The 16,802-nt window shown below is 37.8% G+C and overlaps 1 protein-coding gene across 17 annotated transcripts in view; it reads right to left on the bottom strand.

The window, feature by feature from the left end:
• ARMC8 (armadillo repeat containing 8) overlaps positions 1–16,802 on the bottom strand; it is a 103,398-nt gene that overhangs the window by 67,047 nt on the left and 19,549 nt on the right. For 9 of the 17 annotated variants that reach the window (XR_014077998.1, XR_014077999.1, XR_014077994.1 and 6 more), the window contains exon 2: positions 8,949–9,025. The exons of 3 other annotated variants lie outside the window; for them this stretch is intronic. Coding sequence is in view for 5 of the 14 variants with exons in the window: in XM_081574116.1 (XP_081430242.1) it covers positions 8,949–9,025 (77 nt within the window). In the remaining 9 variants the exon portion in view is untranslated. Of the gene's footprint in view, positions 1–8,414; positions 8,465–8,948; positions 9,026–16,802 lie in introns of all 17 variants that reach the window. 5 more of the 17 variants (XR_014077996.1, XR_014077997.1, XM_081574118.1 and 2 more) reach the window with 1 other exon arrangement.

Here is a 16,802-nt window from a genome sequence, read left to right on the forward strand (position 1 = left end):
TCCTTACTAGTTTGCAAAATGGACATGAAGGAGGCAGCTGGTAGGTATAGAGCAACTGCAGACTAAAGAGAACACAATTAATAAAATGTGCCAATGGGGCTTCTCTGGTGGTCCAGTGGTTGAGAGCCCGCCGGCCAATACAGCAGACATGGGTTCGATCCCTGGTCTGGGAAGATCCCACATGCCACGGGGCAACCAAGCCCATGTGCCACAACTACTGAGCCTGCATGCTGCAACTACTGAAGCCTCTGCACGTAGAGCCTGTGGTCAGCAACAACAGAAGCCACTGCAATGAGAAGCCCACGCACTGCAATGAAGAGTAGTTCCCGCTCGCCACAACTAGAGAAAGCCCAAGTGCAACAATGAAGACTCAGTATAGCCAAACATGAATAAATAAATAATTTTAAAAATAATTAAATGGACCAATGTCTCAAGAAAACAATTCTTGCTCTGGCTCTAATAAGTAAAATATTGTCTACCCTAAGAAGAGATGTTAATGCCCTGCAAATAAATTCTATTTAGTCGTTAATATAAAAGGATACCAGAAGATCATTTCTATGAAAGAGTTAAAAACTGCAAGAGACAATAATCAACACATATACTCATTTTTAGCAGACCTAAGTACAGTGTTAGATTCAATTTCAGAGCCAGCCAAATGAAGCTTCTTTCAGTTTCCAGAGTGTAGCTATTCTCTCTCTCTCATTTCCTCATCATCCCCTCCCTTATATCATTCCTTGGCTAACTTGACTCATCTTTCAGGTCTGAGCTTATATGTCAGTGTCATCCTCCAGGAAGCATGCCCTGACAACTCCCAGGTCTGGGTAGGCATCCTTCCTAGTGTCCTTATCATATTACACTCATTACTTTCTTCCTCTTCAGGGGCAAGAAACCAGTATGACCTAGAAATATCAGAGAAGTTACTATCAATGGATCACAAAACATACCATATAGAAATCCATATTTTTGTAAACTAGAAACTCACAACTATAAAGATGGGAGCACAACAAAACTATGCAAGATTTATACATTGCTTTGAAGTTTACAAAGCATTCCATACCTATTATTTAATCTTCATCACAACCTTAAGAAATATTAACCCTATTTTACAGTTGAGGAAGCTAAGACTCAGGTTTGGGGCACTTCTCAGAGCCCCATAATAAATAACAGAGCCATTCTCAAACCATGTCTTTTATGCCAAGTGTTTTTTCCATCACCTCCAGCATATCAGGCATTCAGAACAAACTGACTGAAAAGACAAACCAATTCAGTAAATGAATTTCTTTTTTCTCCTGTCTTTCAATTTATATAAAATAAAAGCCTGTCTTTTAGTCAAAGACATCCTTTTCCCAGTAGATCAAAAAAATATAATCTCATGTCCACCAGTCTTTAATACTGATGGTGGGAGGGGATGGTCCCGCTTATACACTACTGAAATCCAATGATTATTTTTTTTGGCTCAGCACTGTGCAAGGCTCTATGAAGGATACAAAAGCATCACATAATAAGATGCCTGACCCGAAGAGTTTTCAATCTTGAGGAGACAAAAGTAACACTAACAATGCAAGGCAGTGCTGTTTTAGAAACAGTGTGCTTAGAGGGTTGAGAAAAGGAGATAAGACAAGCTTAACAGGTTTTGAGGCAATGGTAGGAACTAAGACGAACTAGCCTAGGGAATGGCTAAGATTTAGATAAGTGGATGAGGAGGGCAAAAGGAATCATATTGGACATGGAATATGGCATATTTCTGGGGCAGTACTAGGAGCCAGGACTGAAAAGAAGATTCCCTTTAAGGTGGGAATATTAAGCCTGGAACAAAGTTAGAAAAGTGACAGGGAGAAGAGACAAACAAAAGGGAGATGGATTAACGAGAAATCATGTTCTTGATCAGAAAAAGGACATGAAGGAAGCAATGACAAAGGAGGATAAGCTGAATGTGGAACAGATTGGAATACAATAATTCTAGAGTCGAGTGGCAACTAAATGGTTGATGCCCTTCCTTTGTGACCTCAAGACCCCCTGTGCTTATCATTATTACAGCATTCACTAATCAAACTTTAGTGAACTATCTCTTTAGCTATCTGGTTCCTGCATTAGACATTCCCCAGAGCAGTGACTACATTATTTCACCCTTACATATTCCCACACTAGCACAATGCCTACCCAGTACCTGACTGGCACTCATTGTTTGTTACAGAAATTACTCCACCCAGGTATCTGGTTATATGAGACTGACTAAGTAGCAGCCACAGGAATCATTAATAGAGAGGACATTTTAAGGAAGCACTTAACAAGATGATTTTATAAGCAGAGAAAAAGTGACATATGACATGTCTTAAATGACTACTTCAAGTCTGGGTGCCTGGGTGCAGGGAACACAGGAAGCTTGGAGAATAATTCCCTTAGCAAGACAAAGATCTATCTTGATTTTATACATACTGAATTATCTTTGAAGATAAGAACATCCAGATAGAAAAGCTAAAACATAAGCCTTGGGGATAGTCTACTCTTTGAGGATGGGAGAAGAGGAGCCAATATTAAGATGTTATAGAAATGCATTTGTCAGGGAACATTTTCAGCTAACAACTAGCTAAAATCTTAAACTTGCCCACTAATAAGTAGACTCAAAATGCGCCCACTTTTACATGGAGGCTAACCTTTCAAATCCCTTTCTTTGCTCTTTCGGGGAATAATTTTTAGTGTGGTAGAGAAAAAGACCTTGAATATGAAAGCAACATGTATAATGCCTACTATAGCATACATGTAAACCAGAGTATTATGATTTGTGATCAAAACCAAGAGAGAAAATAAAACCACACCACGCTGCCATTAAAACAGTAGAAAAAGCAAAATAATAATAATAATTGGAATCTAGACCCATTGGAAAAACAAAGTCTAAGTCAATCAAGTATGAGCATATTTATTCTTAAAAAGTCAAAATAGCAAAAATTTTAACTGAAAACCCAATTAGCATCTAAAAATAGACAATTATCTTTAAAATCATTGAAGGCTAGAGCCAAAAGCTAAAGATCAATGATGTCATTTTCATTCTGAACCAGTATGACTTTTCACTTACCTGAAAGCAGCTCTTATTTGGAATATGTACATTCATTCTTGATCTAATTGGTGTGAAATAGCCAAAAAGTACAGTAGATATGGAAAACTACAATCTCAGTATAAAGTCTGACCTATTTACAAAAACTAACTTTTCACAAGACATAAGGAAAAAAATACACATTTGTGGGTAGCTACAATAAGGTAACAGGGTAAACACCTTAACAAAATTATTTGAACTTGGAAAATTACAAACATACTCACTGTTCTGACCCTGTAATAATAATTGCTATGGTGTTCTTTCTGGAGAATGTAACATCCAAATATCCAAGTACAATAAGCATTCTAATAACCAACATGGTTAAGGAATGGGATTCTTCATATTCCAATTAGAATCATCATTACTGTATGTAAACTGTCAATTTTAAAAGGATTAGATAATGATGATCTATTATTCAAACTAAAGTTGTTTTTAATATAAGGCTTTGATTCAGCAGGCACTTGAGACTTGTAGTGAACGTCAAGTCAAGGCATTTATTATGCAACTACTGTATGTATAAACTGAACAGAATTAAGAATTGACAGTAATTGAGTTCATTCTTATAAACAAATTACTCTGAGGTGTATATTTTCAGAATGTAAGGAGTCTCAGCTACAGTTTTGATTTGTATAAACACTAGTTCAGAAATTAAGAGCTGTATTTAACTTTGTCTTGCCAATATATGGTCATAAATCACCTTACATTCTCCAAAAATGAAAAGTGAAATGTAATAACTGCACTAATAAATGACAAAATATTTTTACAGTACATTAATAAATATTTTTAATGTATGTAATCATGCCAAAGAACATAAAAAGTGTGTTAGAACATTATGAATATGCAAGCATACAGTTAAGTGGCTTATAAATATGAAAAGACATATATACACATATGCATACAAATATTTCACTATTTTTTATGTTCAAAGTTAACATAACACACATATTTAAACAGCTTAAATATCTGGACACAAAACTATGTCAATTTGTTCTAATAATGTCTGGAAAATCTTCCTACTCTTTTAACCAGACTAAACTGTCTCAGAATACAAAGTTTTAAACAAGTAACTCTCAGGAATCACTCCATTTCACTTGGTATTAAGGTCATCTTCATTTGTGTTTACCTGTAACACCTTACGGAGAAGGCAATGGCACCCCACTCCAGTACACTTGCCTGGAAAATCCCATGGACGGAGGAGCCGGGTAGGCTACAGCCCATGGGGTCGCTAAGAGTCAGACTGAGCGACTTCACTTTCACTTTTCCGTTTCATGCACTGGAGAAGGAAATGGCAACCCACTCCAGTATTCTTGCCTGGAGAATCCCAGGGACGGCAGAGCCTGGTGGGCTGCCGTCTATGGGGTCGCACAGAGTCGGACACGACTGAAGCGACTTAGCGGTAGCAGTAACACCTTTAAAAGTTAAAAGTTAACTTTTAACTGTTAAGATTAACTAACAGGATATTTCTTTTGAATTATCCTAAAACTTCTCCTTTAATTTGAAATTTCCAAAAGCCAGAGGCTTCATTTTTATGGTAGCTCATATTTTTAGCTCACGCAAGAAAATGGAAAGGGTCTATATTCTACTGAAACCAGAGGTATATATTTCCCTGAAACCAGAAAATGACATACAGAAAAATCATTACCAAATGATTTCATCAGTACATTAAAACACTTCAGAAGACACTTTTTAAAAACAGATACTTGGTGAAAACCACACAATTCTACAGTATCCACAACTGTCTGCCTTAGTTTATCAGAAAGAGTTTGATTATCTAGTTATCTAGTTCTCTACTTTGATTCAACTTTGAAACTATAAAGCCAGCCACATTTGCTTATACCATCTTTTGCCTTTCAACATAGGGAATATCAACATAAGGCCACACAGGGATACCTATTTTTTTCATGGAGAATCACTAATGTAAAAACAAGATTCAGGTGCTCTAACTTAGGTATGTTAAAAAGCACAATGTTTAAGCAGCTTTGACCCAAGACCTGCAAAAATATTTCAACAGCTATTCTTCTGCAACTATGAGATTTAACATGGTTGAGCTAACACCAGAGTAACTGCACCAAAAATATCTGTAACTGCTTTAAGTTACACACAGATCACCACTCTAGAGGAAGCTCAAAATCTGCAATACAATGTAGCTTATCTGATATACCTACTCTCTGTTGTAGTTGCAAAGGCTACACATTTATGACCTACACAGCTGACCTCCCTGTTCTCTCTGAGTGTATGTATCTGTCTGACTCCTATCTTACTCCACAACTACTCAGTTATGCATTTGAAACCTTGCTTTTCAGAACCTAATTCTGTTTTGAAAGCTTTAACATACCGTCGTTGGTGGTCTAGTGGTTAAGATTCGGTGCACTCAACCTTTACTATAATAGGACCATTCAAATTTATGCTAAATATTGCACTATTAACAACAAAAAAAGTTGCCTCTAGGATATATCCTCAATCATCACTGACTAGGTAAAATGGTCCTTCATAACACGGGTTATCTACAAAGTTCCCTCCGTTTACGGGTAGGGCTATGGCTCTAACTCAACTGAGTAAGTTAGCTATTGGTCATGATGAAAAGTTATAATTCATCTTTAATTTCTTCAATTTTGTTTTTCCCACTAGTGAAAAATCAGATGAATATTGCTAGAAAAATGATAGAACTCTTATAGCTAAAGCTAGTCAATTCTTTTATGTCTTTCTCATTAGATATTTTAGATTCAAAGCGGATTACTTCAGCCTCTGTTCTTTTCCTTCTCTAAAATTAGAAATCTACCTTTGGTTGTTTACGATCTGTGGCCACCTCCCTTCTACCTGCTTATTTCAGTCTAGTAATGGTCTCTGTATGAATGACTCAACAGTGGCTGTGTAATGTGTATTAAAAGAAAAGAACTGGTCAACTCTCTATTCCTAAACATCATTTTGGTTCCCCCTTTTTGTCTATCAATACTGTATTATTCTTATATTAGATAAGGTTACTTAAAAATGAATAAAATTGTTAAAAATGTGATTCACTTTTCATTCTCTTGACTAAGCACAATTAATTTTCAGGCAGTAACAAAGTTCAGGCAAGAATTAAGTCAGAAAAAATAATTTTTTCTCTCTGGAGTAAAGAAAGCTTTATCAAATCATACTACACACACCTCTAGAAGCCATAAAGTGAAAGGACTTGGGTTGATCTGTGCATTTCAAACTAAAAATAGATTTTACAATTATATGTAGCAATCATGTTTACTGGATTATCACTCACATTTTCTCATCTGAATCAAAAATTCTAACTCCTCTCCCTCTTCTTTCAATGGGAATTGTTTTATCTCTTTGATATTTTTTTAATTTTTCTTTCTCTTCTTTGAAAAGAAACATCCTTCTTTTGAAGTTGTTTTAAATTAGGGCTGATAACTGCTAACCACTGAAGTGCCAATCTGTGGGTATCCACAACATACCAGGTACTGAATTTTATATTTCTGACTTAATCCTTAACAACTTGGCAAGATGGGCAGTATTACTCCTCCTTTACAGATGATAAAGTTGAGGCTTAAGGAAATGAGATAACTTGCCCAAGCATTACACTAGGAAAGGACTCTACTAGGAAATATCAGAGGCAGGTATTTAACTTAACAGTTGTCCAGCTTGAAAGCCCATATTCTTTCCACTCCACTATCCTTTCCTCCCCCCCAAAACCTTTCTTATCTTCTTAGCTGACAGCTAAGTGTCTGAGACTTGACAATTTCTTAAAAGGCACTAAGTTTATCAAACTATACATTAGTTGGTTTGTAATAATACACTCTTCCCAGTGTTTTTTATGCTTTATTTGATATTTTATCACCTTTCAAGAAGCTACGGTGTTTCGGGGTAAATAAGAAATTATTAACAGCGACAATTAACAATTGAATTAGCTACATATATCAGACACAACTCAAGATACAAGTCTTTCATGAAGAATCCTTAACTGAGAAGTTTAGCTTTTTTCCTAAACAACCATAGTAGCAGAAACAATGAAAACAACAACAACATTTTCTATCATTTACTGAACACTTAATGAGTTTGACATTTCCAACTGAACTGTTTATTGAGGAACCTTAAGTGATATCAATTGGCTTTGTGTGAGGGGAGTGTCTGCTTGTCCAAGAAAGCACTTCAATTTGACCTATCCCTTCAACTAATTTGTGTGTGTAGGTACACACACTGATTTAACAGATGGATTTAATCCCACTTACCCTGGTATTATACTTCCTGGTGGCTCAGATGGTAAAGCATCTGTCTACAATGCGGGAGACCCGGGTTCTATCCCTGGGTGGGGAAGATCTCCTGGAGAAGGAAATGGCAACCCACTCCAGTATTCTTGCCTGAAAAATCCCATGCACAGAGGTGCCTGGTAGGCTACAGTCCATGGGGTCGCAAAGAGTCGGACACAACTGAGCGACTTTTCTTTCACTTTCACCCCGTTATTAATCAAACTAGACTTAAAGGGGTTGATTAAATCATTATAAAGTCTCCTAGCCTAGTTAAGAAGATAAAGGCAAAGTTAACATAATGAGAAAACAAGAAATATCATCTCCTGTCTCTGTAAACTGAGAAGACGTGAAAAGAAGGTGTCAAGTATTCCAGGTAGGTCTCCCTTCAGCTCCTCCTCCTTTTTCCTTCCAGCTCAGTTTGAATAGTTAAGCAACCTTGCTTGTTTATCTTGCTTCTACTTTAGAAATAAACCACCCACCACCACCACCACCCCGCAAGACATCCCTTATATAGAGCCTTTTTTTTTTTTGAAAGTGGGAGGTGAGCATTGAATAAGAAGAATTACAGTCAGTAGAAACTTCCATAAACAAAGCATCCTAGCCGTGCCAAAGTTGAGCAAGAGTTAAGCTCAAGATGCTATTTTGCTGATAACACTAACAGGGTAAGAAGAAAGGGACAAATGAGTGCCCTCACTGTTATACCAAATGTATCTCATCCCGATATTTTTGGGGTCCTCCTTCCCCAGTATACAGCTCACTCCTATGGGTGATCTATGTTTCCCAATCCAATGAGTTGTCTTAGGCTAGACCTTCCTTGCGAGTGACCTGGGTTCGATCCCTGGGTTGGGAAGAATCTCTGGAGAAGGGAACGGCTACCCACTTCAGTATTCTGGCCTGGAGAATTCCATATAGTCCATGGGGTCGCAAAGAGTCAGACACGACTGAGCGACTTTCATTTTCACTTTTTTCTTTCTTAGAAGTAATGTGATAAGAGCATAAAAACCTGCTCTTAGGAGACAGAATTCTTTCATTCATTTGCAATCTTACTGCACTGTAACCACTTAATTATTTTTAAGTATAATCACCTCAGATATGTTGCTTAAAAACGTTTCCTCTCTTTAAACATGAGGCAATTCTGGAGAAAAGAAGGACATTAAGGTTATCAAGAGTTTACTTAAATTTTCTAATGACTGCTTTCTAAATCCTGATATTTAAAACATCACTAGGAAATCCAAACCTTAGAGACCATCAATGAGTTAACCAAAAACAAAACAAAACCACCTCTAACCCCAATGACCTATTCTCCCACCCTTTTCAAATGATGAAGATCACCAATTTTACTCTCTTGCTTTTGCTGGATATTAAAGTAACAAAAGCCTTCTCCAAACTAAACATTTAAAAAAATGTAAAGCAAGTATTCAACAAAAAATGAAGCTAACCATGTCAGTTAACTACCCAACAGAAATTCTTTCCAGTATCATATTAAAGTCATGAATGTCAAGAGGTCTTTCCAAAACAGAAAAGTTATAACCCTGCATTTTCAGAATTATAATACTTAACAGATTCAAACATAAAACAAACAAGATTTTTTGATAGACTCTTAAATACATACTACTTACATGACACCTTGTAGAACTTTCTGGGGATCAGGGTCAAATAGCCTGTCAACATAGTGGCGACTGCTAGCTGTTACTTCCTAGAAAGTGGGGGGAAAAATTATGACATCTGAAGCCATGCAAATCACAAATTCAAAGTATCACCTATAACATCAAATAGCTATATAATCTAACGTAAAGCAGAAGCATTCAAATTTTTATATATACTTATCATATTAAATCAATCTGAGAAAATCTTGTCACAAGATAAAAAATAAGATGAGCAAGAAAGAGATACCCAGTTCTTACTAACATAACTAGACAGTGGGATATCTTTGTGGTGAGCACTGCAAGCTTTGCCAACAGAACTGGGCCTAAGTATTAAGAAGCAAGCTAAGTTTCTTAATTAAGTGCTCGATTTCACCTACATACAAAAAAAAAGATAGGAATATTGTTTCTGTTTATATCCACTAAAGGGAGGGAAAATCTGATCTCAGAAAGGAAAAATGGAAAAGGACTTCATGAACAGTTTATGAAGGGTAGTCTCAGTGCAAGAGGAAGACCCTCAGAGTGACACAGAGGAGCTCTACTACTAAGAAGCAGACATATGTAAAAAATAAAAACTAATATAAAGGAACTGTCACACATTCTGTGAGGAAAAAAAAAAAAAAATTAGGGTGATTTATCAGGTCCAAAAGTTACCCAGTCTGAATTGGCCAAAGCTGACTAGAAGATGGAGGAATTAGAATATGAAGAACAAGGGAGACACTTACCTCCTATTATTTGTATTTTGGGGTTTGCTCTGTTATTTCCTGTAATACTTATTTGGGGGGTATACATATTTTTAAATTTAATTTTCAATGTTTAACATTATTTAAAACAAAGAACATATGCTTAAGAACCAGAGAGAAAGAACTTTTATCTCTTGCTGTTTCTTTCTGATGCCTGCTGGAATATGCTGCTCTTATACTATCAACCATTAGCAATAAATTTTTATAGAGAGGAAGAAATACTTTTCCAGTCTACCCAGAATCCCTGATCAGAAACGAGTTAACTGCCAAGACACAGTGTCAGCTTAAAATTCTGAGTCTCCAAAAATAACTCTGGAAAAAATTTCAGACAATATAGTTAAGCTAAAATCAAACTGTATTTTCATATTATGGGTTTGCAACAAAAATATCCTTGTAGGCAACTCAAATACCTATTTTTAATACATACTCCATTTATAAAGAACAAACTGGCAGCAAATAAGGCAAACTGATGAAAATTCTTATGCCTAATAGGTAACATAAAGTACTTGCTAACGGGTCTGGTTTCCTCAAAATAATATACCCAAGAGAAAATCCAGGATAAAACTGAAAACAGCATTCTCATAATACAGATATGTCTTCTCACTTGATCTGAGCACATGTGCTTTCCTGGCTTTCCAACAATGCTAAGTCCGTCTGAGAACTTCAGACTCTTAAGATTCCCTGCCAAGTAAGGACTGATCTTTGATTTTACTGTTTGTCTCCACACACTCTTCCACAGCTCTATATCTCTTGCCTCTCAATGTGGTTTTTAAAAAGGTACTTGGGTTTAAAACCTATATTTTAAATAACAAATTTCTCCCATTAACAGCAAGTCTACTTCTCTGTACATTCATTTAATAAGCACTGCCTATCTATTAATAAGATATGCAAGGTACTGAGGAAAGCATTCAAGTTAAAAAAAAAAGAAAGTAAGACACGGTCTCTGCCCTCAAGAATTCATATTCTATTGTAACTACGTTTATATGTTTATATTCCCTATTAGAATATAAAACAGAAGTATACACACATAAAGGTAGCACTTAGGAGAGTATTAATAAACTGGGAGAATCAGTGAAGACTTCTTAAAGGAGTTGGCTTTAGAAGATGAGTAAGAGTGCCCAAGAATAGATAAGGAAAGAATCAGGGTCACAACCACAGCCATAAGGCAAGTGAAGCCAACATACAAATACCATCAGCAAGGATACCAGTTGCTGGCTCTGAAAAAGAAGGGTAGAGGGTAGAAAGGCAACTGCAGACTATAAAGCACAAAAAGTTAACCAATATGTAGCCAATAACTGAAACGTGCGATTGCCTTTGGGTCAAAGTTCTATGCTAGGTGCCAAAGAGATACAAGAGGAAGTTAAGGCAGAAATGTATAGAGCTTACACCTATAAAGGGGTCAGTCATATGTACAAAAATGGATCCTCTGAGCTGCCTACGTAGTAGTAAGCTGAGAGGATATAGTCGGTGGTTCAAAGTGATTTTACTCTATGCTTCTGCTTAACATACTCATTTAGTTGTTTGTATGGGATCACAATAAACTGTGGAAAATTCTGAAAGAGATGGGAATACCTGACCATCTGACCTGTCTCTTGAGAAACCTGTATGCAGGTCAGGAAGCAACAGTTAGAACTGGACATGGAACAACAGACTGGTTCCAAATAGGAAAAGGAATATGTCAAGGCTGTATATTGTCACCCTGCTTATGTAACCTACATGCAGAGTACATCATGAGAAACGCTGGGCTGGAAGAAACACAAGCTGGAATCAAGATTGCCGGGAGAAATATCAATAACCTCAGATATGCGGATGACACCACCCTTATGGCAGAAAGTGAAGAAGAACTAAAGAGCTTCTTGATGAAAGTGAAAGAGGCGAGTGAAAAAGTTGGCTTAAAGCTCAACATTCAGAAAAGTTAAGATCATGGCATCTGGTCCCATCAATTCATGGGAAATAGATGGGAAAACAGTGGAAACAGTGCCAGACTTTATTTTTTTGGGCTCCAAAATCACTGTAGATGGTGACTGCAGCCATGAAATTAAAAGACGCTTACTGCTTGGAAGGAAGGTTACGACCAACCTAGATAGTATATTTAAAAGCAGAGACATTACTTTGCCAACAAAGGTCCGTCTAGTCAAGGCTATGGTTTTTGCAGTGGTCATGTATGGATGTGAGAGTTGGATGGTGAAGAAAGCTGAGTGCTGAAGAATTGATGCTTTTGAACTGTGGTGTTGGAGAAGACTCTTGAGAGTCCCTTGGACTGCAAGGAGATCCAACCAGTCCATCCTAAAGGAGATCAGTCCTGGGTGTTCATTGGAGGGACTGATGTTGAAGCTGAAACTCCAATACTTTGGCCACCTGATGTGAAGAGTTGACTCAATGGAAAAGACCTTAATGCTGGGAAGGATTAGGGGCAGGAGGAGAAGGGGACGACAGAGGATGAGATGGCTGGATGGCATCACTGCCTCGATGGACATGGGTTTGGGTAGACTCCGGGAGTTGGTGATGGACAGAGAGGCCTGGCGTGCTGCGATTCATGGGGTCGCAAAGAGTCAGACACGACTGAGCGACTGAACTGACTGAACTGAACTGATGGGACATTTCTCATATTTCACTGCTTTCCTTTGTAGATCAGGCCATCTCTCCACTTTCAGCCCTCTTCTCTTGTCTTTCAAAAGGCAGCCTGGAGGGACTCCCCTGGTGGTCCAGTAGCTAAGACTCTTGAGCTCTCTCAATACTAGGACTCTGGGTTTGATCCCTGGTTGGGGAACTAGATCCCACATGCCACAACTAAGACACTGCACAGCCAAATAAATAAATTAAAATTAAAAAAAAAAAAAGCCAGCCTGAAAATAAAAGAAAAATAAAATGAAAAAAAAAAAGAGAGAAGGCAATTGGTACAGATACTAAATAGGCGCTCAGAGAAGAAGTGACACTTGAGCAAAGAGTTGAAAAAGGTCAGGGAGTAAGTCATGCAGCTATCTGGGAGCAAAGCTTGTTAAGCAAAGAGAACAACAAATGCAAAGGCTCTGAAATGGGAAGTGTCTGAGGGGATCAAAGAACAGGAGGCTGTGACAGCTGGAGCAGAATGAGCAAAGGAGAAAACAGTAGGAGATGAGTTCAGAGAAGAGGGGCCAGATGGTAAAGAGCTGCGGTGTCCAATATGATAGCCACTAGCCTCATATGGCTATTGGACATTTGAAATGTGGCTAGAAATTGAATTTAAAATTTTTTAATTTTAATTAATTAAAATTAAATATTTAAAAACCAATGCTGGATTCAATTATTAGAAAACTTTTAAGACTGTTTAAAAATACTTGGGTATGTAAATCTACATTCAACTGTAAATTTCATGAAACCTAAATACCAATCAAGTATTTCCAAGCAAAATACAAATCAAGTATTTCCAACCAAAATTTGACATCAAAATTGTGTAAAATACACACCAGATTTTTGAAGACTTGATATAAAAAAGTAAAACAATTTCATTAACAATTTCCTACATTAACTGTATGTTCAAATAATATTCTGTATATAGGTTTAAATTAGATTTAACATTAAAATTAACTTCATCTGTTTTCTTTTTTACTTTTACAGCATGGTTGCTAGAAAATTTATGTAAGTGGCTTGCATTATTTTTCCACTGGACAACACTGGTATAGAGTCTTGTTGGTCATTGTAAGAATTTTTATTTTTATGGTGTGAGTTGGGAAGCCATTAGACATGAACTGACTTGCTTTAAAAGGACTGCTCTAGTTGCAATTATAGAACTGACAAAATATGTGGAGTGGGCTAGGGAACAAAGCAGGGAGACTAGGTAGGAGGCTATTTCAATAATCAGAAATGCTATTATTTCAGAGAGATGAAGGAAGCCTGGACTAGGGCAAGAGTTTTTTTTGGAGGTAGTTAAAGAGTCACTCAGATTCCAGATAAGTGTTAAAGTTGAAATGACTATCAAATTGGATATGCTATTGGAATAGACGAGCGATGTGAAAGAATAGAGGAGCCAAGGATAATACTTAAAGTTTCTGCCTGAGCACCCAGAAAGACTTAGCTGCCAGTTACTGAGATGGGGAAGACTGTGGGAGATGCAACTCTGAGTGAGAAGATCAAAAGTTCAGTTTTTGTTAGGACTGAAAATTTTATTAGCCTCCCAAGTGAGAATGTCAAGTTACAGTTGAATATATGTCAAGAGGCTAGGAGAGACCTATGAGTGGGAGATACAAATTAGGGAGATGAGTATAAACAGGATAAGTTCACTTAGGATAAAGCAGAGCCAGAAGACTGAACTCTGAAGCACCTGAACAAGCAGCCAGTGTGATGGGAAGAAGTCTAAGAAGCCAGATAAGGTAATGTTTCAAGAAGGGAGTAATCAATTATGCCAAATGCTATGGATGTGTAGCATAAGATAATAACTAAGCCTAAAAGTTGGATTGATGAGCTGACTGTGGCTCAGATCACCAGCTTTTCATAGCAAGACCAGGCTTAAACTAAAGAGAGTGGGGAAAACCACTAAGCCAGCCAGGTACAATTTAAATCAAATCCCCTATGAATATGGAATGGAGGAGACAAATAGATTCAAGGGATTAGATCTAGTAAACAGTGTGCCTGAAGAACTATGGATGGAGGTCCATAATATTGTACAAGAGGCAGAGAACAAAACCATACCAAAGAAAAAGAAAAGCAAGAAGGCAAAGTGGTCATCTGAGGAGGCTTTACAAATAGCTGAAAAAAGGAGAAGCAAAGAGCAAGGGAGAAAGGGAAAGGTACATCCAACTAAACACGGAGTTCCAAAGAATAGCAATGAGAGACAAGAAGGCCTTCTTCAATGAACCGTGCATAAAAACAGAGGAAAACAACAGAAGGGGAGAGACTAGAGATCTCTTCAGGAAAACTGGAGATATCAAGGGAACATTTTGCCCAGAGATAGGCACAATAAAGGATAGAAACAGTAGAGATCTAGTAGATGCTGAAGAGATCAAGAAGAGATGGTAAGAATACACAGTAGAACTGTACAAAAAAAAAAAATCTTACTGAACCAGATAACTATGACGGTGTGGTTAGTCACCAGAGCCAGACATCCAGGAGTGTGAAGTCAAATGGGCCTTAGGAAGCACTGCTGTTAATAAAGCTAGTGGATGCGATGGAATTCCAGTAGAGCTATTCAAAACCCTAAAGGATGATGCTATCAAAGTGTTGCATTCAATATGTCAGCAAATCTGAAGGATCCAACAGTGGTCACAGGACTGAAAAGATCAATCATCATCCCAATTCCCAAAAAGAGTAGTACTAAAGAATGTGCTAACCATCGAACAATTGCACTCATCTCCCATGCTAGTAAGGTCATGCTGAAAATCCTGCATGCTAGGCTTCAGCACTATGTGAACCAAGAACTTCCTGATGTCCAAGCTGGGTTTAGAAAAGGAAGAGGAACCAGAGATCAATTGTCAACATTCACTGGATCATAGAGAAAGCTAGGGAATTCCAGAAAAACATCTACATGTTTCATCAACGATGCTAAAGCCTTTGACTGTGTGGATCATAACAAACTTCAGGCTCTTAAAGAGATGGGAATACCAGACCATCTTACCTGTCTCCTGAGAAACCTGCAAGTGGGTCAAGAAGCAACAGTTAGAATTCTGTATAGAACAATTGATTGGTTCAGGACTGAGAAAGGAGTACAACAAGGCTGTCCACTGTCACCCTGTTTATTTAACCTATATGCTGAATACATCATGAGAAATGCCAAGCTGGATGAGTTACAAGCTGGAATCGAGATACGCGGGAGAAACGTCAATAACCTTAGACATGCAGATGATACCACTCTAAATGGCAGAGAGCGAAAAGGAACTAAAGAGCCTCTTGATGAGGGTGAAGGAGGAGAGTGAAAAAGTCTGCTTAAAACTAAATATTAAAAAAACTAAGATCATGGTATCTGGCCCCATTACTTCATGGCAAATAGAAGGGGAAACGGTAGAAAGTAGTGACAGATTTCCTCTTTTGGGCTCTAAAATCACTGCAGATGGTGACTGCAGCCATAAAATTAGAGACAATTGCTTCTCGGCAGGAAAGTTATGACAAACCTAGACAGTGTATTGAAAAAAAAGAGACATTACTCTGCCGACAAAGGTCCGTATAATCAAGACTATGGTCTTCCCAGTGGTCACGTACGGTTGTGAGAGCTGAACTGTGAAGAAGGCAGAGCGCCAAAGAATCGATGCCTTTGAACTCTGCTGCTGGAGAAGACTCCTGAGAGTCCCTTGGACAAGAAAGAGATCAGACCAGTCCATCTTAAGGGAAATCAACTCTGAATACTCACTGGAAGGACTGATGCTGAAGCTAAAGCTCCAGTATTCTGGTTACCTGATACAAACAGCTGACTCACTGGAAAAGTCCCTGATGCTGGGGAAGATTAAGGGCAGAAGAAGAAGAGGGTGTCCGAGGATGAGATGGCTGGATGGCATCACTGATGTAATGGACATGAACTTGGGCAAACTTCAGGAGTGGTAAGGGACAGGGAAACCTGGCATGCTGCAGTCCATGGGGTAGCAAAGAGTCAGACACGACTGGGCAACTGAACAACAATAACAAAAGTTAGATTCAGGAACATGGAGATCATCACTGATCTTGACAACAACAGTATGTGCAGAGTGGTGGGGCCAAAGCTTGCTTGGGGAGGGTTAAGAGAGAATGGGTAAAGAGGAATTAGAGAAAGTAAATACAGACAGCTCTTTCAAGGAGTTTCATTGTAAAGGAGAGAGAAGAGAGTAGTAGTTACAGAGAGAGGTGAAGTCAGGAGAAGTTTTTTTTTTTTAAGATGGAATAAATTAAAGCATATTTATTCATTGAGGGAATTTTTTTTATATATAAAGAAAAACATGCTGCATTGGGGTAGGGGGAGAACTTCTGGAACAATGTTCATGAGTAATTGAGAAGAAAGTGGATTTACTGACCAAGTAGAGCATGGAAAGTACAATAGCCAGAGGCAATTAATTAGGTGGATATGGTGGTGAAAGTTTGTGGACATTCTCTCTGATGATCTCTATTTTTTTAAAGTTAAAATGGTGGGGATGGACGTGAGGGTGGG

This window comes from Giraffa tippelskirchi, chromosome 2 (assembly GCF_054371585.1).
Source record: "Giraffa tippelskirchi isolate mGirTip1 chromosome 2, T2T-mGirTip1v1.2.pri, whole genome shotgun sequence".
Taxonomy (NCBI): domain Eukaryota; kingdom Metazoa; phylum Chordata; class Mammalia; order Artiodactyla; family Giraffidae; genus Giraffa; species Giraffa tippelskirchi.